General features: G+C 41.0%; 1 protein-coding gene across 1 annotated transcript in view; it reads left to right on the top strand.

Moving 5' to 3' along the window:
* Positions 1-25,425, top strand: part of LOC126263064 (pleckstrin homology domain-containing family D member 1-like) — a 213,765-nt gene that overhangs the window by 36,529 nt on the left and 151,811 nt on the right. Inside the window, exon 6 of the mRNA XM_049960047.1 lies at positions 1,341-1,517. Within this exon, the coding sequence (XP_049816004.1) occupies positions 1,341-1,517 (177 nt within the window). The remainder of the gene's footprint in view (positions 1-1,340; positions 1,518-25,425) is intronic.

Here is a 25,425-nt window from a genome sequence, read left to right as displayed (position 1 = left end):
TGGATGAGACTATATGGAATAAACCCCCTAATCAACAGTTACCTTGAAGTATGATAAAGCAGCTATTGTCATGCCACCTTGCAGAAACGCTGCATCCATCTGCAGTTCATGCACAAACCAAGTGAAATTTCCAAACAGTACACAATTCTACACTCACTATTCAAACTAACAAATATTTTTATGTCCACAATCATCATTCATCTATACTATAGACTTGTAGCACATCACTTTCCCGTAGTGATATCTTATGCTGCACACAGCACACTAATACAGTTTTCATTGTTGTTACTGATAAACAATATCATCTCATATAATTGAGTCTGACTCAAGGGAATTTCTTCAGTAGTCCTTACATTTCTTAATACTTTAGCCATATGTCATCCATGTTGGATTATTGTAAGAAACTGCGACTGCTTATGACAATAAAAGTTCAAATAAAAAAGTTATCTATGTCAGTCACTCATTTTATTTATCCCATGATGTGTTTTGAGAGTTTACACTCCCATTTTCAGGTGGAACAATATCATGTTACCTTTTTGCTAGCTGGATGCAGCCAATCGTTTGTTGTTTCATTTCATTGCAAAAAACATATAACTGACACCCGTTAGCACAATATGCAACTAAGATTATAAATATTAAACAGTGGTAGAGTTATCTGCAATCTGTACTTATGACAAACCGCAGAGCTCTGTGTCCTGGAGCAGATTGTAAGTAATTCTATCACTTTTTAAAATTTATAATCTTAGAGCCATATTGCACTAACGAGTGCCTGTTATATGTTTTTGCAATGAAATGAAACAACAACAAACAATTGGCTGCATCCAACTATCAAAAATGTAACATGATATTGTTCCACCAGAAAATGGGAATGTAAACTCTCGAAATGCATCATGGGATGAAATAAAATGAGTGACTGACATAGATAACTATCTTATTTGAACTTTTATTGTCTTAATATTTTCCTGTATCATTTTCATGGAGAATGATATTTTTGATATTTTATTCAGAAAACTTAGTTTTTCTTAAAATTTGTTATGTTTATCATACCTTTCAATCCTTTGTTGGTATCCTGTCCTCAGCACTACAAGTGAAGCAGCTTGCATATACAAAAATTTGAGATTTACTCATTTTATATGTGTGACAGTGCAATTGATGTCCTATTTCTTGACTTTAAATGCTCTGTTACATACTATGTAGTAGACATCTGCGTTAAAGTAAGCTCATAGCTTAACTTTCTGTCCCCATCAAGGCCATTAGACACAGAGTGATACTTTTATTGCTGTGTTTTGAGATGTAAGTGTTATATTATCTGGGTAATGTTAAAAAATTTTCGGTGCTAGGAATTAGAGAAATTGAACCTAATCCTTGATGAAGAAAAATGCAGACTTCAGGATACCATTGCAGAATTTAAAAAGGAGCACGAAGCTATGAAGAGAGAATATGAAGAAACCATATCAGCATTGCGATTAGTACAGCAGGACAAAGAAGCTTTGGAACAAACCACAAGTGATTTGATGGTAAGTTCAGGACGATATTATAGTGATACTTCAATAATGTTATTATTGTCTCTCTCTCTCTCTCTCTCTCTCTCTCTCTCTCTCTCTCTGTGTGTGTGTGTGTGTGTGTGTGTGTGTGTGTGTGTTTGTTTGTTTTTTGTTTCCTACCATATTTAGTTGTAGAAATTCTAAAGCCTTACTGCCCATAACTGAATTTTTTGTTGTTAAGTAGCGGCAGTAAGGCAGCAGTCATGATGGATTGTTTTATGGAGAACACACATGAGTGGGCTGCTCACCAGCCTGTACTACAGTCTGTTGTGATAACAAGATCTGCTACTTGCATGACTAAAAGTTTAGGAATTGCTGACACGTGATTGGCCTTGCACTCTAGTTTTGTTGATATCAGGCTCTGATATTCGAAGCACTGAGTTCCAAGTTCAAACTGTTGTGAGGTTTAATACTGTTCACATATCTTGGCAAACTCTTTATGCCCTGGCAAGTTGCCATAGTGATGTATGTGTAGGAAGGAGGGCTGTGGGGCCGTGTGCAGTGGCAAGGGCCACTGTTCCACACTGTGCTCCAGCCCATACGATCATTCTGTTGCTTCTATCTGTAGTGTGTAGTTGGCGATGTGTGTAGAACTTTTAGTGTTGTCTTTCATGTTAGTTTAGCTGTGTTAAAAGTACTTAGCTACTGTAGTGTTCAATATTGGTGGTGAAAGTACTTAGCCACAATAATGTTCATTATTGGTGGTATAAAGTAAACATTATGTTAACAATCAACAGTGGTAGTTTCCTGAGAAAATTAATTTTCAAAGGGAGAGTGAGAAGCAGAAACAGTGGCTTGAGTGTTGCACTTACCTCAGCATCTCTAGTTACCAAGACTGGCAATGGCTGTAACATGAGGCATGGGCCAGAGAGCACACTAGTAGTACTGCAAAGTATGCGCCATCCCTCGGTTTGATGCAGCTCTCCAACTACTCTATCTTGTGCCAGCCTCTTCATCTCCAAATAAGTACTGCAACCTACATCTTTCTGAATCTGTGTAATGTATTCCTCTCTTGTTCTCCTTCTATGATTTTTCCCACCCACACTTCCCTCCAATACTAAATTGGAGATCCCTTCATTTCTCAGAATGTGTCTTATCAACTGATCCCTTCTTTTGGTCAAATTGTGCAACAAATTCCTTGTATCGCCAATTCTATTCAGTATCTTCTCGTTAGTTACGTGATCGACCCATCTAATCTTCAGCATTCTTCCATAGCACCATATTTTGAAAACTTCTATTCTGTTTTGACCAAAACTGTTTAAGGTCCATGTTTCACTTCCAGATATGGCTACACTCAGACAAATACCTTCAGAAAATACTTTCTAACACTTAAATCTATATTCGATGGTAACAAATTTCTCTTCTTCAGAAATGCTTTTCTTGCCATTGCCAGTCTACATTTTACATTATCTTCTTCAGCCATCATCAGTTATTTTACTGCCCATATGGTGAAACTCATCTATGACTTTAAGTGTCTTGTTTTTCAATCTAATAACCAGAGCACCACCTGATTTAATTTGTCTACAGTCCATTATCCTTGTTTTGCTTTTGTTGATGTTAGTCTTGTATCCGCCTTTGAAGACATTCTGTTCAAATGCTCTTCCCAGTCCTTTGCTGTCTCTGACAGAGTTACAATGTCATCGGCAAACCTCAAAGTTTTTATTTTTTCTCCCTGAACTTCAATTTGTACTCAGATATTTCTTTGGTTTCCCCTACTGCTTGTTCAGTGCACAGGTTGAGCAGGATACTGTGGGCTATATGCAGTGACCAGTTTTCATCCAGACAGCTGGGGCAGTTCATTCGTTTGTTCAGAAGGGAGGTCAACAATCATCTGCCATGACAGAATTGACACACATGCCCTGCAATCTTTCTCAAATGATTTTACAGAAACTGTTCAGTAAAAGAGAATTCATTTCTGCTTTACTTGTAGCTTTATATGTCCAGTTCATTATGATGTGCCCACCATTTGGTTAATGGTCATATTTATTGTGATATTTACGTGGAAGTAAGACATTGCTTGAAATTTGAAAGTTTGCATTGAAAAATAGGGGTCACTATGATTTTCTGTCTGATGCATACTACATAGTATGTTACTGAGTATGAAATTTAGCTAACATATTGAATTTTTCTGTAGACTGGGCTGGAAGTCTCTGCCTGTCAGCAATTTCGAGAAAATTGATCTGATGTTGTAGCGAACTCCTTTGCTATCGCACCATGCCAGCGATAAAGCCAAAGTGAAATATCACAACATTCTTCATATTTCATAAATGGTTCAAGATATCAAAATGAGATTTTGGCAAATTATAGCACAAAAAGAGGAGAGTATTTTGCCGTATGGTTATTATGCAAAACATCATTATCTACTGTGTTATTGCCCTAACTACAGACCTTTGCGATAAAAGAATGTAATTTTTAAGGGCCACCAATAGCTGGTGAAACAAGAAATTCTATAGTTTTTGGAAACAACATAAATGAAGTCATTGCACATTTATTTTGTGCCAAGGACATGCTTTTTCATTAGATGCTGACCTTACTTTTGCTCAGTTCCTCAGTTAATAAACCACTGTTTCAGAATTCTCTCACAAGTGCATCTGCACGACATGTTAGTGAGGTGAGACTGTGTAAACTCCGCTGAGTTTTGGCAAAAGAAGCAAATTTTAACACGGTAACAAAAGAAATGTGTAGGTTTTACTCAAAATTCCCCACTTGTGATTCTTCTCTGAAAGTTACAAATGGTTAACAAATCAGGGGAAAATAAATCGTTGCATTTTTGGCAGAATTCTCTTTGGATACAAACCAAAGAAGAGGAGACAGATCTTTTTGAATGGTCACTGTGCACATGTGGGTGTGGAGGGGACCCTACTTAATATTTCCCAAGAATGTGAGTTTTTTTGTTCTTCTGTAAAGAATTTGTGTTAGTATTTTGCAACCATGACTTATTTAATTGTTAGTTTAGTAATTTTCACATCTGTCAGCAACTGCTTTCTTTGGAATTGGAATACTACATTCTTCTTGAAGTCTGAGGGCATTTTACCTGTCTCATACATTTTTGCATGCCAGTTGGAAGAGTTTTGCGTGGCTGGCTCTCCCAAGGTTATCAGTAGTTCTGACGGAATATTGTCTACTCCCTGGGCCTTGCCTCGACTTAGATTTTTCAGGGCTTTGTCCATTTTTTCTCATCTCTTCTTCATCTATGTCCACTTCCATTTCTACGAGTATAATATTGATTTCAAGTTCATCTTCCTTGTATAGACCATCTGTATACTTCTTCCATCTTTCAGCTTTCTCTTCTTTGCTTAGGACTGGTTTACCATCTGAGCTCTTCATATTCATAAAGCTGCTTCTCTTTTCTCGAAAAGCCTCTTTGATTTTCCTGTAGGTGGTATCTATCTTTCCCGTAATGAAATATGCTTCTAAAACCTTACATTCATCCTCTAGACATTCCTGCTTAACATTGTTGTGCTTCCTGTCAGTCTCATTTTTTAAACTTTTGTATTCCCTTTTTCATGCTTCATTTGCTACATTTTTAAATGTTCTCCTTTCATCAGTTACATTCAATACCCCTTGTGTTATCCAAGGTTTCTTACTAGGCCTTGTCTTTTTTACCTATTTGGTCATATGCTACCTTCACTTTCTACATCTACATCTACATCCATACTCCGCAAGCCACCTGATGGTGTGTGGCAGAGGGTACTTTGAGTACCTCTATCGGTTCTCCCTTCTATTCCAGTCTTGTATTTTTCGTGGAAAGAACGATTGTCGGTATGTTTCTGTGTGGGCTCTAATCTCTCTGATTTCATCCTCGTGGTCTCTTCGCGAGATATACGTAGGAGGGAGCAATATACTGCTTGACTCCTCAGTGAAGGTATGTTCTCGAAACTTTAACAAAAGCCCGTACCGAGCTACTGAGCATCTCTCCTGCAGAGTCTTCCACTGGAGTTTATCTATCATCTTCATAACACTTTAGCATTTACTAAATGATCCAGTAACAAAGCGCGCTGCTCTCCGTTGGATCTTCTCTGTCTCTTCTATCAATCCTATCTGATACGGATCCCACACTGCTGAGCAGTATTCAAGCAGTGGGCGAACAAGCGTACTGTAACCTACTTCCTTTGTTTTCGGATTGCATTTCCTTAGGATTCTTCCAATGAATCTCAGTCTGGCATCTGCTTTACCGACGATCAACTTTATATGATAATTCCATTTTAAATCACTCCTAATGCGTACTCCCAGATAATTTATGGAATTAACTGCTTCCAGTTGCTGACCTGCTATTTTGTAGCTAAATGATAAGGGATCTTTCTTTCTATGTATTTGCAGCACATTACACTTGTCTACATTGAGATTCAATTGCCATTCCCTGCACCATGCGTCAATTCGCAGCAGATCCTCTTGCATTTCAGTACAATTTTCCATTGTTAGAACCTCTCAATATACCACAGCATCATCCGCAAAAAGCCTCAGTGAACTTCCGATCTCATCCACAAGGTTATTTATGTATATTGTGAATAGCAACGGTCCTACGACACTCCCCTGCAGCACACCTGAAATCACTCTTACTTTGGAAGACTTCTCTCCATTGAGAATGACATGCTGCGTTCTGTTATCTAGGAACTCTTCAATCCAATCACACAATTGGTCTGATAGTCCATATGCTCTTACTTTGTTCATTAAACGACTGTGGGGAATTGTATCGAACGCCTTGCGGAAGTCAAGAAACACGGCATCTACCTGTGAACCCGTGTCTATGGCCCTCTGAGTCTCATGGGCGAATAGCGCGAGCTGGGTTTCACACAACCGTCTTTTTCGAAACCCATGCTGATTCCTACAGAGTAGATTTCTAGTCTCCAGAAAAGTCATTATACTCGAACATAATATGTGTTCCAAAATTTTACAACTGATTGACGTTAGAGATATAGGTCTATAGTTCTGCACATCTGTTCGATGTCCCTTTGTGAAAACGGGGATGACCTGTGCCCTTTTCCAATCCTTTGGAATGCTACGCTCTTCTAGAGACCTAAGGTACACCGTTGCAAAAAGGGGGGAAAGTTCCTTCGCGTACTCTGTGTAAAATCGAACTGGTATCCCATCAGGTCCAGCAGCCTTCCTCTTTTGAGCGATTTTAATTGTTTCTCTATCCCTCTGTCGTCTATTTTGATATCTACCATTTTTTCATCTGTGCAACAATCTAGAGAAGGAACTACAGTGCAGTCTTCCTCTGTGAAACAGCTTTGGAAAAATACATTTAGTATTTCGGCCTTTAGTCTGTCATCCTCTGTTTCAGTACCATTTTGGTCACAGAGTGTCTGGACATTTTGTTTTGATCCACCTACAGCTTTGACATAAGACCAAAATTTCTTATGATTGTCTGCCAAGTTAGTGCATAGAACTTTACTTTCGAATTCATTGAACGCCTCTCGCATAGCCCTCCTCACACTACATTTCGCTTCGTGTAATTTTTGTTTGTCTGCAAGGCTTTGGCTATGTTTATGTTTGCTGTGAAGTTCCCTTTGCTTCTGCAGCAGTTTTCTAACTTGGTTGTTGTGCCATGGTGGCTCTTTTCCATCTCTTACGATCTTGCTTGGCACATACTCATCTATCGCATATTGTACTATGGTTTTGAACTTTGTCCACTGATCCTCAACACTATCTGTACTTGAGACAAAACTTTTGTGTTGAGCCGTCAGGTGCTCTGTAATCTGCTTTTTGCCACTTTTGCTAAACAGAAAAATCTTCCTACCTTTTCTAATATTTCTATTTACAGATGAAATCATCGATGCAGAAACTGCTTTATGATAGCTGATTCCCTGTTCTACGTTAACTGTTTCAAATAGTTTGGGTCTGTTTGTCACCAGAAGGTCTAATATGTTATTGCCACTTTGTCATCTCTTAAAGCTAATCATCCAACCTTTTTCCAATTTCTTCAATTTTAATCTATAGTTCATAACCAGTAAATGTGATCAGAATCCCCCCCCTCCGCCCCCCCCCCCCCATTGGAAATGTCTTACAGTGTAAAATTGGGTTTATAAATCTCTTTCTAACCATAATATAATCAATCTGAAACATTCCGGTGCCTCCAGGTCTCTTCCAAGTATACAACCTTCATGAGTCTTAAGCCAATTGTTAGCGATGATTAAATTGTGTTCTGTGCAAAATTCTACCAGGCAGCTTTCTCTTTCATTCCTTTCCCCCAGTCCATATCTATCTGCTAATTTTCCTTCTTTTCCTTTTCCTGCTATCGAATTCCAGTTTCACCTCCTTTAACAATCTGAATGTTTTCTTTTATCTCATCATACATTTCTTCAATCTTGTCGTCTTCTGCGGAGCTAGTTGGCATGTAAACTTGTAGTATTGTAGTAGGCGTGGGCTTCGTGTCTATCTTGGTTTCGATAAGGTGTTCACTATGCTGTTCATAGTAGCTTACCTGCATTCCTGTTTTCTTGTTCATTAGAAGACCTACTCATTCATTACCCCTATTAATTTTGTATTTATAACCCTGCATTCATCTGACAAGCAGTCCTGTCCCTCCTGCCACTGAAGGTCAGTAATTCCCACTATATCCAACTGTAACCTAGCGGTTTCCCTTTTTAAATTTTCTAACCTACCTGTTTGATTATGGAATCCAACATTCCACGCTCCGCTCCGTAGAATGCCAGTTTTGTTTTTCCTTATGGTGACATCCTCCCAATTAGTCCCTGCCCAGAGATCCAAATGGGGGACTATTGTATCTCCAGAATATTTTATCCAAGAGGATGCCGTCATCATTTAACCATGCAATAGAGCTGTATGCCCTTGGGAAAAATTACAGCTGTAGGTTCCCCTTGTTTTCACCCTTTTGCAGTACCAGCACAGCAAGGCCATTTTCTTTGATGTTAAAAGGCTAGATCAGTCAATCATCCAGGCCATTGCCCCTGCAACTACTGAAAAGACTGCTGACCCTCTTCAAGAACCACACATTTGCCTGGTCCCCCAACAGATACCCCTCCATTGTGTATTGCTGAGGCATGCAAGCCACCCCATCGACCGCAAAGTCCATGGATCATATACTATAGTATACTGAGGCAACTTGGTCAACAGCTTCAAGTCATGATGTATCCTGCAGTTTGCTCAGACTGCGGGTGTGCTCAGTTGCTGTCAAGTCTCCAAAGTGAACACTCCAAAAATGACTTTACAAAATCCAGATGCTGATGGCTCCAGCTATGCCAGTATGGATACGTCTGATTGTATTTGTGTGGAGTGCATCTGGGCCTGAAGATGGCATTACTGAGGTGCCAAAACTGGTTGTCTAAATAAAATAACTTTGAAAAATATACCACTGTGTGTTCATTTTCCTTGGTAAATAAAGGTTATTATCCACATTTCATTTCTGTACAAGGCTGCACTCCAGAAAAGACTTGTCAACACGTAAATTTATATTATACATTAACAAGTTCCTCTTTTTCAGAAATGCTTCCCTGACTATAGTCAATCTGCATTTTATATCCTCTCTATTTCATTAATCATCAGTTATTTTACTGCCCAAATAGCAAAACTCATCTGCTACTTTTAATGCCTCATTTCCTAATCAAATTCCCTCAGCAATTTTCTGATTTAATTTGACTGCATTCGATTACCCTTGAAAACAAGGGTAATCAAATCTTCTGTTAATGTTCGTCTTATAATCTCCTTCCAAGACACTATCCATTTCACTCAGTTGCTCTTCCAATTTCTTTGTTGTCTGTAATAATTATGATGCCATGATCAAACGTCGAAGATTTATTTCTTCTTCCTGAACTTTAATTCCCTTTGCAAATATTTTCATGGTTTCTTTCACAGCTTGATCAATATACTGATTGAATAGTAATGGGGATAGGTTACAACCGTGTCACACTTCCTTCCAACCGTGGCTTCCCTTTCACAACCTTTGACTCTGGTAATAGCTGTCTGTTTCTGTACAAGTCGTAAATAATCTTTTGGTCCCAGTATTTTATCCCTGCCATCTTCAAAATTTCCAAGATTGTCTTTCTTCAGTTTATCTTCTACAATAAGATATAGTGCCAGTATTGCCTTGTGTGTTCCTGCTTTTATCTGGAACTGAAACAGATCTTTCCCCAGGTAAGCTTCCACCAGTTTTTCCATTTTTCTGTAATTAATTCATGTCAGTGTTTTTCGACTATGACTTATTAAACTTATGGTGTGTTAGTATTCACTCTTGTCAGCAGTGGCCTTTTTTGAAAGTGGAAGTGTTACATTTTTCCTGAAGCTTGAGGGTAGTTTGCATGTCCCACAGTTCCTGAAAACTACGCGGAAAATTTTTGCATGACTGGCTGTCCCAAGGATCTCAATAATTTTGAGGGAATATTGTCTACTCCATGCTCCTTGTTACCACCTAGGTCTTTCAGTGTTCTGACAAATCTTCTTACAGTATCATATCTCCAATTTTCACCTAGTTCCTCTTGTCTTTCTGTAATATTATCCTTGAGTTTATTTCTCACATGTAGACCCTCTACAGGATGTAAATAAATTCCTTTTACAGACTCTGAGGACAAGTTCCTTACACCATAATAAGGAAAAAATGTCTAGTTATCATGGGCTTGAAAATGCGTGCCTTAAGAGCCATGAGCATTTACGAGGGCTATCCACAAAGTACATTACGTTTTGGAATTAAAAATAAATAAAGTATTGGAATTTTTTTTTATTATATACAGATGAAAGCCACACTTAAATACTACTTTTCTACATAGTTGCCATATAAATTAAGGCACTTATCGTAGCGATAGACGAGCTTGGAAATTCCTTCGTCGTAAAATTCGGCTGCCTGCCCCTTCAACCACGTGGTTACCTCTTCTTGAAGCTGTGCGTTGTCAACAAAACACTGCATAGCCAACCACTTCTTCATTGCTGGGAATAAGTGGAAGTCGCTCTGTGCCAGGTCGGGACTGTACGGCGGATGAGGAAGCAACTCCCACTTAAAAGATTCGAGAACTTCACGAGTGGCATTTGCCGTGTGGACCTGGGCGTTGTCGTGAATCAGCAAGATCTTTGAGCCCAACTTTCCCCTGCGCTTGTTTTGTATTGCTCTTCTGAGGTTGTGCAGAGTTTGGCAATACCTTTGAGAGTTTATTGTAGTGCCTCTTTCCAGGACATCCACAAAAAACACACCTTTTCTGTCCCAAAAGAGGTAACCACGTGGTTGAAGGCGCAGGTGGCTGAATTTTACGACAAAGGAATTTCCAAGCTCGTCCATCGCTACGATAAGTGCCTTAATTTAAATGGCAACTATGTGGAAAAGTAGTATTTAAGTGTGGCTTTCATCTGTATATAATTAAAAAAATTTCCAATACTTTATTTATTTTTAATTCCAAAACGTAATGCACTTTGTGGATAGCCCTTGTATTTAATAGAAGAGATGTGTTTCACATTAGCGAAGATGAGGAATTCCTCATAGCTCTTTAAGTATATGTTTTAGAGCCCAAATTTACTTGAAATTTTGTTCTTGTTTTCATCCATACTACCTCCTCCCACAATATGGAAAGCAAAGATTTTCTGTCACACTCAGGTTTTAGATGTTTGTATACCCTTTCACTTTTTTCATGAGCAGCATTTTTATATTTTCTCATTTTGTCAGTTAAACTTGATATCTCTTGTGTTATCCAAGGATTACTACTAGGACTAGTCTTTTTACCTATGTGATCCTCTGCTGCCCTCACTATTTCATCTCAGAAAGCTAACCATTTGTCTTCTGTTGTATTTGTTTCCCCTGTTAGTATGTAACATTGGTTAATACCCCATCTAAAACTTTCAACAACCTCTGGTTCTTTCAGTTTATCCAGATTACATCTCCTTAAATTTCTACTTTTTTGCCATGTCTTCAGCTTTAATAAGGAGTTCATCACCTATAAATTATGATCAGGGTCCACATTTGCTTCTGGAAATGTCTTACAGTTTCAACTCTGGTTTCAAAATCTCTGTCTTACCATTGTGCACTATCCGGCATGAAAAATACACTTAAATTTCTTACAAAAACTGAATTTTATTTTAAATTTATGACACTTTTATGACCCAAATCCACTGTCATATGATGGAATATTGTGGTACAGTCCCATCTAAATGTCCAACAATGAAGGAAGAAGGTCGATTATAAACAAATTTAACAAATTAAGCCAGAGATGCACACTTCAAGGAAATTTTGAGGAAGCTCATAAAAGTAATGCATGTTTGTTATGATGTTATACACATTATGCTTTACTTCACAGACCTCAGAGACAATGTTGGAGACCTCTGTTCGCATCTTCAAAAGTGTGTATTGCCACCTCCTGCACCAGTGACAGCATTTAACCTTTCAGGCATGCTCCTCATTAATGTGGTAATGTCCTGTTGATGAATCATACTCCATTCTTCCAGGAGGGCGTTCTGTAGGTCTTGTAGGGTCTCTGGATACTACTGACGGGCTCTTCTCCCCATCTGGTCCCAAACGCGCTCAGTAGGATTCAAAACAAAGTATTGAGCTGGTCAACCCATAACTTGAATCTCTGTTCCATCCAATAACTCTTGGACGATTCTCACAAAATGTGGGTGTGCATTGTAAAGCATTAGTGTAAAATTACCATCAATAAATGGATTGAAAGGTACGACATGGTCCAGAAGGATTTCCTCTACATACCAATTTGCAGTAAGGCTCCCATGCTCCACAAAGACCAAACCCACCCTTGCAGCTGTATTGATTCGTGCCCACACAACCACAGAACCACCCTGAAAAGGCATCTTGCATGAAAAGGCAAGGGTAATACCCTTCCTCTGGTCTTCTCCAGACACTCTCTCTCCCGTCAGGTGATCGGAGGCCAAATCGTGACTCATCGTTGAACAGCACGACCTGTAGCAAGTCTTTTGGACTGGATTGAAGATTGGCTTCCTCCAGTCTTCTTCAACTCTTACTAACAGGTGACCTCTTGGATGTGGTGGAGTCGATTTTGTGCTTCAGTAGTGGTGGTGTGATGGTTGCGGAGAACTTGAGGTTCTAAGAAGCAGCCATTTCTTTTCTATGTTGCTCTTCTTGGGCCTGTTCCTGGATCTCCTTGCAAGCCTTTAGTTTCCCTGTACCTACACATGGTTCTCAAAATTGTGGAAGGTGTAGTCTTCAACACTTCTGCAACGTAATGCATACTGCGGCCATATTCCACCAAAGCAACAGTTTTTACAGTTTTTTCAGAACTTAACGGCATGTTTACTCCAGAAAGCTGATTACAAAATTCACAGAAAGATCCTACAAACATGTGTGGTTGAAAGGGAGATAATTCAGGATACGACAATAAGCAGTACAAGAGCAGGAAAACATTATTCGCTCACATTCAATGATATGTTTTCTAGGTTGCCTGGGATAAAACAGTTGAGGCTAGTGTAATAAACAATCAACGCTTCATTGTTTGCTCGCAATCCCAATAATGTACCCCATCTCAAAAAATTGGTGGAGTGCTTCACTCTGATTAAGTAGATAATTACACAATGATATCACATCATTTGTTGGGTGTTGCTTTTTTTGTGCTGGTCAGTGTATGATCAGTCTGGACCCTTCAAGTGCCCCCCGGTGTCCTCCACATATATAATCCTCTTTCACAATTCTTAAATTCAATCAAGTGTTTGCAATGATTATATTACACTCTGTGCAAAATGCTACCAGATGGCTTCAATTCTTTCCCCAAGTACATGTCCTCCTACTGTTTCTCCTTCTCTTCCTTTTCCTACTACTGAATTCAATTAATGCATCACAATTGAACTTTCACTTCCCTTAATTATCAGAATAATTTATTTTATCTCATCATATATTCTTTCAATCTCTTCTTCATGTGCAAAACTAGTGTGCAAATAGACTTGGAGGACTGTTCATAGTAGATTATCTGCATTCTTATTGGCTTGTTGATTATTGAATCTACCCCTACTTGAGTTAGTATTTACAATCTTGCGCACATCTGATCAGAAGTCCTGTTCTTCCTGTCACCGCACTTCAATAATTCTCACTAAATCTAACTTCCACCTGTCCATTTCCCTTTTTAAATTCTCTAACCTACCTACGCAGTTAAGGGGCTTAACATTGCACTCTCTGACTCATAAAATTCCAGTTTTGTTTTTCCTGATTAAAACGTCCTCTTGAGTACCTCCCATGTCGTGACGCACATCGGTGGCTATTTTACCTCCAAAATAGTTTACCTAGAAGCATGCCATTATCATGAAGCCATACAGTAGACTTGCATGCCCTCGGGGGAAAAATATTGGCTGTAATTTCCTCTTGATGTCAGCTATTTGAAGTATCAGAACAGAAAGCCCAGATTTGCTAATGTTGCAATGTCACACAGATTGAATTACTGCAAATTAAGTTGGATGGAAGTTATTTGAGGTATGACTAAAGGAAAACTGCCTGTAGGTGATGATGTTGTGGTAGGAATAGCTACAGCTGGGGACTTGCAAAGTTGTGAAGGAAAACAATTCCCAAAAAGTGTAACAATGCTACATTAATTCTACTTCATAGGGAAGGAGACAAATAGCACATAGTCAGCATCCTCTCCATATTGTAATAGGTGTTCACTAAAATTATATCAAACACTTAGAAAAATATTGTCTTTTAATCAGGCAAATAAATAATGTGGTTCCTGTAACAGATATAGCACAGTGTTTAATTTACAAGCTGTGAACCAAATTATGCAGAATAATCAGTATTAATCCCAACGAAATAAATCTCAGGTGAACTGCCTGGTATGAGTGTGCATAGGACATAATATTTCGGCAATCGACCACGTTGCCATCATCAGGTGCGCTGATGTACTGACCGGCGGTGGGCCAGTGCCATGAATATATAGAACAATCCTCCTCCCTATCCTCCCTCAGGCGCTTCCTATGAGTCAGTGCAGTCCGCGCCTCGTGCGTGGTCCAGGTGCAGCATCCATTCTCCCTCCATCTGGGCGCTGCGTCCTAGGTCTTCTCGTTCAGGAGGGTCTGCCGGCACTGCTCTTGTTATTCTTCACTCCTCCCCCGAAGTCAATACACTCTGGAAAATATCCTTTTGCTTCTTAATCCGGGTGATCGTGGATTCCCATGCCTTGCTAAGTGTGGGAACCCGCGATCACCTTTTAGAAAGGCGTGAGAACCCGCGATCACCTTTTAGCAAGGCATGGGAATCCGCGATCACCTTTTAGCAAGGTGTGGGAACCCGCCTGAGGGAGGAGCGGGAGGGGGATTGTCCTATATATACATGGCACCGGCTCACCGCCGGTCAGTATATCAGCGCACCTGATGATGGCAACATGGTCGATTGCCAAAATATTGTGTCCTACGCACACTCATACCAGGCTGTTCACCCGAGATTTATTTCGTCAAAGAATATGCCTGGAGACATTGAAGACACAGTATTAATCCCATTGTGTCTGGGAGTCATAAATACTGAGAAAACTTTGGACGTAGGTTCAGCAAACCATGTAGCCTATTCATTGCCACTGAACAACAAAGCATTTGTTAAATATATGTTGGTATATTGCAGAATATAGATGTCAGTGCTATACCTTTCATCAAACTATGTGAAGACAGTTAAAAAATTCAGAATTCAAAGAAGAGTCCTAGTGTAAATTTTGAAATATCCGAACCATCTTCCAGTTGCAGATGTGCGTCTCTAGTGCTGATAAATTTCAACATCAAATGGAAGAATTTAATAGAGCAAGTTTGATAGCAAACCAAAAAATCATTTTAAGACTGGAGGAGTAGTGGTGGTGGTGGTGGTGGTGGTGGTGGTGGTGGTGGTGAATAGTATTTAACCTTGACTATCACAAAATTCCAATGCTAAAATATACCTGTAATCACCCTAATGTGCATAGTACAGCTTTAGTTATTTTCTTTAGTTTATTTTGTGTTGTTAATAAAACTTGAAAAATGTATTTGTGTTTAGTGGTAAGAAATGCAAGATGATCAAAGAATGGAACTTTGGCTGTCATGATTTCTAATTTTCACCCTCTAGTTTGCTTCTAATGAAGTGCCAGCAGGTGCTAGTGTGCTGTAACTGTGTTCTCGGAGGCTGCACCATTGAAAAATGTTTGCCAAGTTCATTGTTATAGGTGTAGATGGTATTCTTCTTTTCAGATAGGACAGTTTTTTGAGTAGTTGTGCGCACCAAAAGCACTTTAATCAATAAAAACAAAATTTTGTGAAATAAGTAATTATTCACACAAACTGTACCTGGTAGTTGAATTTTCTTTGTGTATTCGTTGTATCCTTTTCGTTCAGGAAATGTTCTGTGGAGCATATAGTGGCTTATTTCTTACAGAGGCTCAACCAGTTGTGGTTATGGATGAAAGAAGAGGCTTTATAACAGTTAGTGGAGTCCCATTTTTCATGTTTTATCTTTGTAATGTAACTGATTTTAAACAACAAAGAGTACAATAGGAATTAACATGTTACTAGTTTTACAACTATTTAAAAATTGCAACACATTATGTTTGATCATATATATTTTTCAAGGCACCACATTAAATGTAAATATTTCTGTCATTAATTAACATATTTTTTCTCTCTGTTTAGTATCCCACGAGTTCAAAAATCCACAGAAGTCTGAAAAAAATATTCTGCATTACTTTTATGTGAATAATTCTTCTACATCATACAAAACAAGGGCTAGGAACAAGAATATTATCAAGAGAGTTGGTAGTGGTAATAGATATACAATATGTTATTGTGGTAATGGTGTACAGACCCTGACACCTTACATACGCTATAATTGGAACTTACTGTCAATGTTTATCACATGTCAGTATCAAGTGAAATTCTGTTTGAATTTTATTGCCATCAAGGCTTAAAAAGTTTATTAAGGTCAGCAGGAAAGACACATCCTAGCCCTTGTTTTGTATGAAGTAGGAGAATTATTCACATAAAAATAATGCAGACTATTTTTTTCAGACTTCTGTGGATTTATTGGTATATGTCTGATTTGAGAATGTTGCTACATGTTATGGAGTTCTCGTACTGTTTTAAAATAATAACCATTAAATATTTGAGTATTTGTTGCGATAGGTCTAATAAAAGTTCACTTTGTACAGAACACATTTATTAAAACATATTGGCTAATCTCTCACTATACATACATATTGCCCTCATGCCTGCCAACAACAGTGTGCCAATCCTTCCTCTCCAAGTTGCCTTCCTGTATCCTTTGCCTGACTTCATGTCCACCAGCTATAGAGGATGTGTTCAATACACAAATGCAATATCAAATATATCTTTGACCACATATGTAACTATTTATTATATTTCAATGGAGGTTTGGACCTGGTTTTTTTTCCAGAATACCCCCAAAATTTTTCTGAATCATATAACTAACAAAATTTGTTTTTAAAAAGAAAGCTGTTAGCAATAATAATAATAATAATAATAATAATAATAATAATAACATCAACAGATACGAAGAAAGTAAATTGGAAAAAGAAAACACTACATGGCAAGCACCCGTATCATCTAACACAGCCACACATCGATCAAGACGCATCCAACACATGGCTAAGAAAAGGCACTATATACAGTGAGACGGAAGGATTCATGATTGCAATACAGGATCAAACAGTAAACACCAGATATTACAGCAAGCATATTATTAAAGATCCCAATACCACAACAGATAAATGCAGACTTTGCAAACAACAAATAGAAACAGTAGATCACATCACAAGTGGATGTACAATACTAGCAAATACAGAGTACCCCAGAAGACATGACAATGTAGCAAAAATAATACATCAACAGCTTGCCTTACAACATAAACTTATAAAACAACACATTCCCATATACAAGTATGCACCACAAAATGTACTGGAGAACGGTGAATACAAATTATACTGGAACAGCAGAACCATTATAACAGATAAAACACCACCACATAACAAACCTGACATCTTACTCACCAATAAAAAGAAGAAATTAACACAACTAATCGAAATATCCATACCCAATACAACAAATATACAAAAGAAAACAGGAGAAAAAATTGAAAAATACGTCCAACTGGCTGAGGAAGTCAAAGACATGTGGCATCAGGATAAAGTTGACATCATACCAATTATACTATCAACTACAGGAGTCATACCACACAATATCCACCAGTACATCAATGCAATACAGCTACATCCAAACTTATATATACAATTACAGAAATCCGTAATTATTGATACATGTTCAATTACCTGAAAGTTCCTAAATGCAATATAACATATACTGTACAGTTAAAAGGAAGTCACCGTTGATCAAGGTCCGCGTCACTTTCCATTTTTGACCAGACATAACGTCTGAGAAAAGAAAGAAATAATAATAATAATAATAATAATAATAATAATAATAATAATAATGTGCTGAAGACACTTAAATACTAAACTATCAGAGCAAAAAAATAGGAAAAAAAATAATTTTATTTACAAAATATCCACGAAAGGTGTATAATCACCTGGTTAGTACTAGTTTTCCTCCCTACGAGTCCAGGGGTTAGAATAGGAACAAGGTATTCCTGCCTGTCGTAAGAGATGACTAAAAGGAGTCTCACATGTTTCGGCCATTATGTGATGGTCCCCTGTAGGGTTTGACCTCAATTTTTCAAAATTTTCCCGAAGAGCGAGTCGATCGGAGAAGGGTGCCTTACATGGTTCATATTGTCCATCATGCACTGAGACCTCTTGTCTCCTTCGTCGACATGGATCTGCGCTTCCGCTCATTCTTCAGCTGTTGGGCGAGCTCACCCTCCTGGATGCATTTTCCTCCATCCTCTGTGTATTATCACTTTCTGCACTGTCAACGATAATGGACTTCTTAGCTTGTTTGTGCCTGATACCCAGCACGGTAGCCAGTCCGTTGTGGTGGGGCCACCATGTACGCTGCTGGTAGTAGCCCCCTGACCACACAGGCATCACTCTGCTGATGCCTGCACCGTTAACTCTCCATGTATGCCAAGGAGTAGATGCCCGTCACCCTGGGGCATCGGGACTCCCGGTAATGGCCATCCTGCCAGGTGTCCTTTGCTGTGGCTGGGTGGCGTCTGTGGGGAGGGCCCCTGGTTGGAATGGGTGGCATCAGGCCGGATGACACGCCATGAACTGTAGTACGTCATCTCTTGCTGGTGGTCAAACAACAGCAGTCTCTAAGCGGTCAAGGTCTAACTTCAATGTTAAGAAATATGACCCCACATTGTTTCCCCCAATGGCCACACCATGGGAAGAACACCAGGCTAAGGATGGCAGCGAAGCTTATTCACCCCGGTATCTCATATGTACGAGAGTTGACAGGGTTCTTAGTTTTTTCTGGAGCATTTAGAGGACAAGTTTGGGGAGGCAGAGGGCTTGTCCAAAATGCAGTCAGGGTCAGTCTTGATCAAAACAGCATCCTCTGCTCAGTCAAGGGCACTACTCACCTCTGACAAGCTGGGGGATGTTTCTGTTTCCATCAAGCCCCATAAGTGTTTTAAATATGGTCCAGGGTATCATATTTCAAAGGGACCTTCTTTTGCAGTCTGATGATGAACTGCATGCCAGTTTAGAGTGGTGAGGTGTCCATTTTGTCCGGCGTGTCCACCGGGGTCAGAGGGATAATAAGGTTGCCACTGGTGCCTTCATCTTGACCCGAGAAGGTCAAGGTGATGGTCTACCGCTGTGACGTAAAGCCATATATCCCTCCCCTGATTTGGTGCTTTAAGTACTGGAAGTTCGGCCATATGTCTTCCTGTTGTACTTCCAATGTCACTTGGCAGGACTGTGGATGTCCTTCACATCCCAATACTTCCTGTCCCTCACTTCCCATCTGTGTCAACTACGGAGAGTGCCATTCGCCTTGATTGCCAGACTGCAGGATACTCCAGAAAGAAAGAAAAATAATGGAATACAAGACCTTGGATCGACTGACCTACACTGAGGCTAAGAGAAAATGTGAGAGGCTACATACTGTGCATATGACGTCAACCTATGCCGCCGCTACGACAACGGTTCTAGCATCTTCCATTCTGCCATGTACAGTTGGCTCTCAGAGCCGTCCGACTCCACCTGCCCCTATGATGGTGGTGGTGGTGGTGGTGGAGGGGGGGAGGCACTTCCCTCCCTGTTGCTCCTGCACAACCTACTTCAGGAGCAACACCCCCCCCCCCCCCCCCCCCCGCAACCATCGGGCATGTCAGTGTCAGTCCCCCCACTTCTCAGCCAGAGAAGCATAAGTCTTCTTTGGCTCCTCTCACCAGGAAGGGATCCCTTGGGTCACTCCCTTCCCAGGTTCCTACCAGTGGCAAAGCTGACACTCGCCAGTGGCTCAAGCAACCATAGGTAGGCGGTCGTAGGGCTTCACGGTCCTCCTCAGTCCCTGAGACTGAATCATTGAAGCCCTCCCAGCCAGACAAACCTAAGGAGCAGCGAGAGAAACCTAAAAAGAAAAAGACCCCCAAGAACCAAGGGACTACGGTGACAACCCACACCACCACTAGCTACAATCTCTGTGTCTGAGGATGAGGTGGAGATTCTGGCGTCCACTGAGGACCTAGATATCACTGGGCCTTCAGACACAATGGATGTCTATTGCACAGGTACTCATTGGGTGGCAGCAGGTGACCCTGAGGCATAGACTGCCTCATGGAGTGTTTTATGCCTTCCCAGTCTCACGATCGCGTAATCCTCCAGTGGAATTGCGGCTGTTTTTTTCCACCACCTGGCTGAGCTATGGCAACAGTTAAGCTTTACACCTGCTTTCTGCATTGCCCACCAGGAAACCTGGTTCCCAGCAATGTGGACCTCTGCCCTCCATTGCTATAAGGGATATTACAGGCATTGTAGCGACTATAATAGTGTGTCGGGTGGAGTTTGCGTCTATGTCCTGAACTCAGTGTGTAGTGAACCTGTGCCCATTCAAACCCTTCTTGAAGCTGTGGCTGTCAGGATAAGGACGATGCAGGAAATAGCTGTCTGCAATGCATATCTTCATCCAGATGGTGCAGTACCCCTGAACATATTGATCAACCCCCTAAACCTTTCCTTGTTTTGAGTGATTTTAATGCGCATAACCCCTTGTGGGGTGGAGCCATGCTCACTGGCCGAGATGGGGAGGCCAAAAATTTACTGTCAGAACTCGACCTCTACCTCTTAAATAAAGGTGCCCCAAACATTTTAGTGTGGGACATGGCACATATTCGGCCATTGATCTCTCGGTTTGCAGTCCTGTCCTTCCCCCATCTATCCACTAGAGAGCACATGACGACCTGTGTGGTAGTGACCACTTCCCCATCTTCATGTCACTCCCTGGTGTCATGCCCACGGATGCCTACCCTGATGGGCTTTAAACAAGGCAGACTGGGAAGCCTTCACCTCTTCTGTCACCGCTGAATCTCCCCCACATGGCGCCATCGATGCTGTCGTTGAGCAGTCATTACAAAGATCGTTTCTGTGTCAGAAAACGCGATCCCTCATTGTTTAGAGTGCCCCCAGCGAAAGACAGTCCCTTGGTGGTCTCTGGGACTCACTGTGGCATTTAAGGAGTGTCAGCGAGCTCTACAGAACATAAGCGGCTCACTTCCCTAAAGCACCTAATAGCCTTTAAGCGGCTCCGTGCTTGTGTTCACAGGCTTATAAAATGACGGAAACAGGAGAGTTTGGAGAGGTATGTGTCGACCATTAGGTGCCATACATCACCTTCCCAAGTCTGGACAAAGATCAGACGTCTTCTTGGGTACCAGACTCCAACAGGTGTTTTTGCCATTAACATCAATGGTGTGTTATCTACTGATGAAAATGTGATTGCTGAGCACTATGCTCGAGCCTCTGCATCAGAGAACTACCCCCCAGCCTTTCGCACCCTCAAATGGTGGATGGAAAGGAAAGTCCTCTCATTCACTACACGCCACAGTGAACCCTATAACGCCCCATTCACACAGCGTTAGCTCCTCTGTAGCCTTGCATGTTGCCCCAACACAGCTCCTGGTCCAGATTGGATTCACATTCAGATGATAAAACATCTCTCTTTTGACTACAAGCAACATCTCATCATCATCTTCAACCGGATCTGGTGCAATGGGTCTTTCCATTGCAATGTGGATAGCTACTGGCACATCAGCCTCACCAACTTTCTTTGCAAGCTGTTGGAACGTATGGTGTGTTGGTGGTTGGGTTGGGTCCTGGAGTCACGTGGCCTACTGGCTCCATGTCAGGGCAGCTTCTGCCAGGGTCGCTCTACCACTGATAATCTTGAGTCCCTCGAGTCTGCCATCTGAAAAGCCTTTTCCAGATGCCAACATCTGGTTGCCGTCTTTTTTGACTTACATAAAACGGACGACACGACCTGGCGACATCATATCCTTGCCACATTGTATGAGTGGGGTCTCCGTGGCCTGCTCCTGATTTTTATCCAAATCTTCCTGTTGCTCCATCTTTCTGTGTCCAAGTCGGTGCCTCCCGTAGTTCCCCCCGTATTCAGAAGAATGGTGTTCCTCAGGGCTCTGAATTGAGTGTCTCTGTAATTTTAGTGTTTATTAATGGTCTAGCAGCAGCTGTAGGGCCGTCAGTCTCGCCTTCACTGTAAGTGGATGATTTCTGCATTTCGTACTGCTCCTCTAGTACTGGTGTTGCTGAACGACACCTGCAGGGAACGATTCACTAGGTGCAGTCATGGGCTCTAGCCTACGGCTTCCAGTTTTCAGCTGTGAAGTCATGTGTCATGTATTTCTGTCGGCATTGCACCTTTCGTCCAGAACTTTATGTTAATGAAGATCGACTCACTGTAGTGGAGACATATCGATTCTTAGGACTGGTTTCCAACACGCAATTGACTTGGCTGCCTCACCTTTGTCAGCTTAAGCGGAAGTTCTGGCAGCACCTCAATACCCTCCACTGCCTGAGCAACACCAACTGGGGGTACAGATCACTCTATGGTGCTGCAGCTCTACAGAGCCCTTTTTCAATCCCACCTTGATTATTGGAGTCTGGTTTAGGTTCGGTGGCACCCTCAGCATTGCATTTACTCGACCCAGTGCACCACTGTCGCGTTTGCCTAGCAACGGGAGCTTTTAGAACGGATCTGGTGACCAGTGTTCTGGTGGAGCCTGGAGTCCCTCCATTGAAGGTTAAGCATGCACAGCTGCTCACCAATTACGTTGCACATGTTCGTAGTTCTCCTGCGCATCTGAATTACTGTCTCCTTTTCCCAACCAGGGCGTTCATCTCCCGTATCAACGGCCCAGGTCAGGGCTTATGATTGCGGTTTGCATCTGGTCCCTTCTGTCTGAACTGGAGTCCTTCCCATTACCACCTCTCCTCAAGGTCCATTCATATACACCTCCATGGTGTAACCTAGGTCGCAGATTCTTCTGGACCTTTTGCATGGCCCTAAGGACTACGTTAACCCTTCAGCTCTCCGTCATTTGCTCTTGATTCTTGACATGAACTGTGGCCATGAAGTGGTTTACACCGATGGCTCAATGGCTGATGGTCACATGGGCTTTGTGTATGTTCATGGAGGATACATTGAGCAGCACTCCTTGCCAGATGGCTGCAGTGTTTTCACTGCGGAACTGGTGGCCATATCTCGTGCACTTCAGCACGTCCGCTCATGCCCTGGCGATTCATTTCTCCTGTGTACGGACTCCTTGAGCAGCATACAAGCTATTGACCAGTGCTACCCTCGCCATCTTTTGGTAGTGTCCATTCAGGAGTCTATTTGTGCCCTGGAACAGTCCCGTCGTTCAGTGGCGTTTGTGTGGACCCCAGGACACATTGGAATCCCGTGCAACGAACTTGCTGACAGGCTGGCCAAACAGGCTACGCGGAAACCACTTCCGGAGCTGCTGCTTCTGGAGATGGGCATCTCTGAAACTGACCTGCGTTCTGTCTTACACCGCAGGGTTTTACGGCTTTGGGAGACAGAATGGCGTAACAGTACGCACAACAAACTGCGTGTCATTAAGGAGACTACGAATGTGTGGAATTTATCCACACGGTCCTCTCACAGGGAATCAGTTGTCTTCTATTGGGTCCGCATTGGCCTTATGTGGCTAATGCATGGTTACCTCCTCCGTTGCAAGGACCCATCTCTGTGGCTCACAAATGATGGTTGTCCACCTCTTGTTGGACTGCCCACTTTTATCTGCTCTGCGGCAGACTTTTAACTTTCCTAGCACCCTACCTTCGGTGTTGGGTGACAGTGCCTCAACAGCAGCTTTAGTTTTTCATTGTATTTGTGAGGGTGGGTTTTATCATTTGAACTAGTTTTTGGACATGTCCTTTGTCCTTCTGTGTCCGCACACTAGTGCTTTTAGGGTGGAGGTTTTAATGTGTTGCAGAATGGCTGGCTTCTCATTTTTATTCTCATGGTCAGCCAGCCACGGTAATCTGCTCTCTTGTTTTGATCTCTTCTACATGTTTCTTGCGTGTTTCTATGGTTTTCTTGTCCGATTATGTCCATTTTAGTGTTTGTTGCCCTTCTGTCATTCTTGTGGTTTTCTCCTTCCTGCCAGCTGTGTTTTGTATGTCTCAATTATTTTACTCCCACTTTTGTGCAATTATTTTAATCAGAATGAGGGACCGATGATGTAGCAGTTTGGTCCCCTCTCCCCCCACCCTCTTTTAAACCAACCTTAGCACCAGTTTCGTACCAATAGTTAGTTTATGGCCATAGCCGTAAGTGTGCTGTTCAACAACATTAATATTTGAAGACTATATAAGTTATAAAAATATTACTTACTAATGTGATTCAACTCTTATTTATTGCAACAACTTAAACTATTATTACACTTTGAATTGCACAAGAGTCCCTTGCTTTTACAACTGCATTTATTTGTGGAACACTTCCTTTTGCAATGACAGCGTGTACCGCCTTGTCCCCCACTTCTCGGATTAGCTGCAGCTGCTTCTCTCAGCGACATTTCTTAAAAAGAAATCTCATCATTGGAAAGTAACTTTTGTTTACAAATTATGAACTGATTACGTGTGTAAAGCTGCTTGAGGGTACCATTTTCATTTGTCAGTTTATAGAAGTCGGAGTCTTCTATTCCAACAACAACCGCTAACACATTACGGCTATCTGTACAACCACGGTCGACATCAGGGACTTGTATTCGTACATTATCACCAATTTGAACAGGAAGAAATTGCTTTTGTGAGGTTTGTAACATCTTTGTTACTTGCTGTAGGAGATTTTCTTTCGCGGCCTCTCTTTTTGTAGAAATCAACTTGTGTTTTTCAGACAGAATTTGATGTGAAGACGTTGTAGGTTCTCTTCAATATTTTTCTTTGGTATATGGTTTTTGGTGTAACCACCTCTCTCTCTCTCTCTCTCTCTCTCTCTCTCTCTCTCTCTCTCTCTCTTTTTTTTTTGTATTAACAGTTTCTTCAAGCTGTTCTTCGGTTTCAGAAGTATTGGAAATTTCTTCGAGTTGATCTTCACTTTCAATATTTGCAATTTGTTCACCAGGCAAAAAAGATGATGCTATGCCTCTTTTTGCTTTAATGCCAAACATGGCTTCATAAGGACTTCGGCATATTCCTTCGTGGTATGTAGTGTTCTTGGCAAATTGAACAAAGGATAAACCATCTGACCATTTATTTGTATCGTTATTGTTCATCCATGCAGTTAGCATATTCTGTATATCCTGATTGGCCCTTTCACCTGAGCCTTGTGTTTATTGTGACGAGGCTTTCCATGAATTATTTTAACATCTTTCCACATAGCGCATATTTCGGATATGACTTGATTACTAAATTCTGTACCATTATCTAATTACAATATAGCTGGTGCACCAAATGTTAAAAATATTGAAAGAACGTGATGCGCTACTTCTTCAGCTCTTTTAGTTTTCAAAGATCGTAGCTGGACAAACGTAGGTAAATGATACACCATTACGAACTTATATTCGCCATCTCTG

The sequence above is a fragment of the Schistocerca nitens genome, chromosome 1 (genome assembly GCF_023898315.1).
Source record: "Schistocerca nitens isolate TAMUIC-IGC-003100 chromosome 1, iqSchNite1.1, whole genome shotgun sequence".
Classification (NCBI taxonomy): domain Eukaryota; kingdom Metazoa; phylum Arthropoda; class Insecta; order Orthoptera; family Acrididae; genus Schistocerca; species Schistocerca nitens.
Note: the sequence above shows the minus strand (reverse complement) of the source record. Positions and strands in the feature narration are given on the sequence as shown.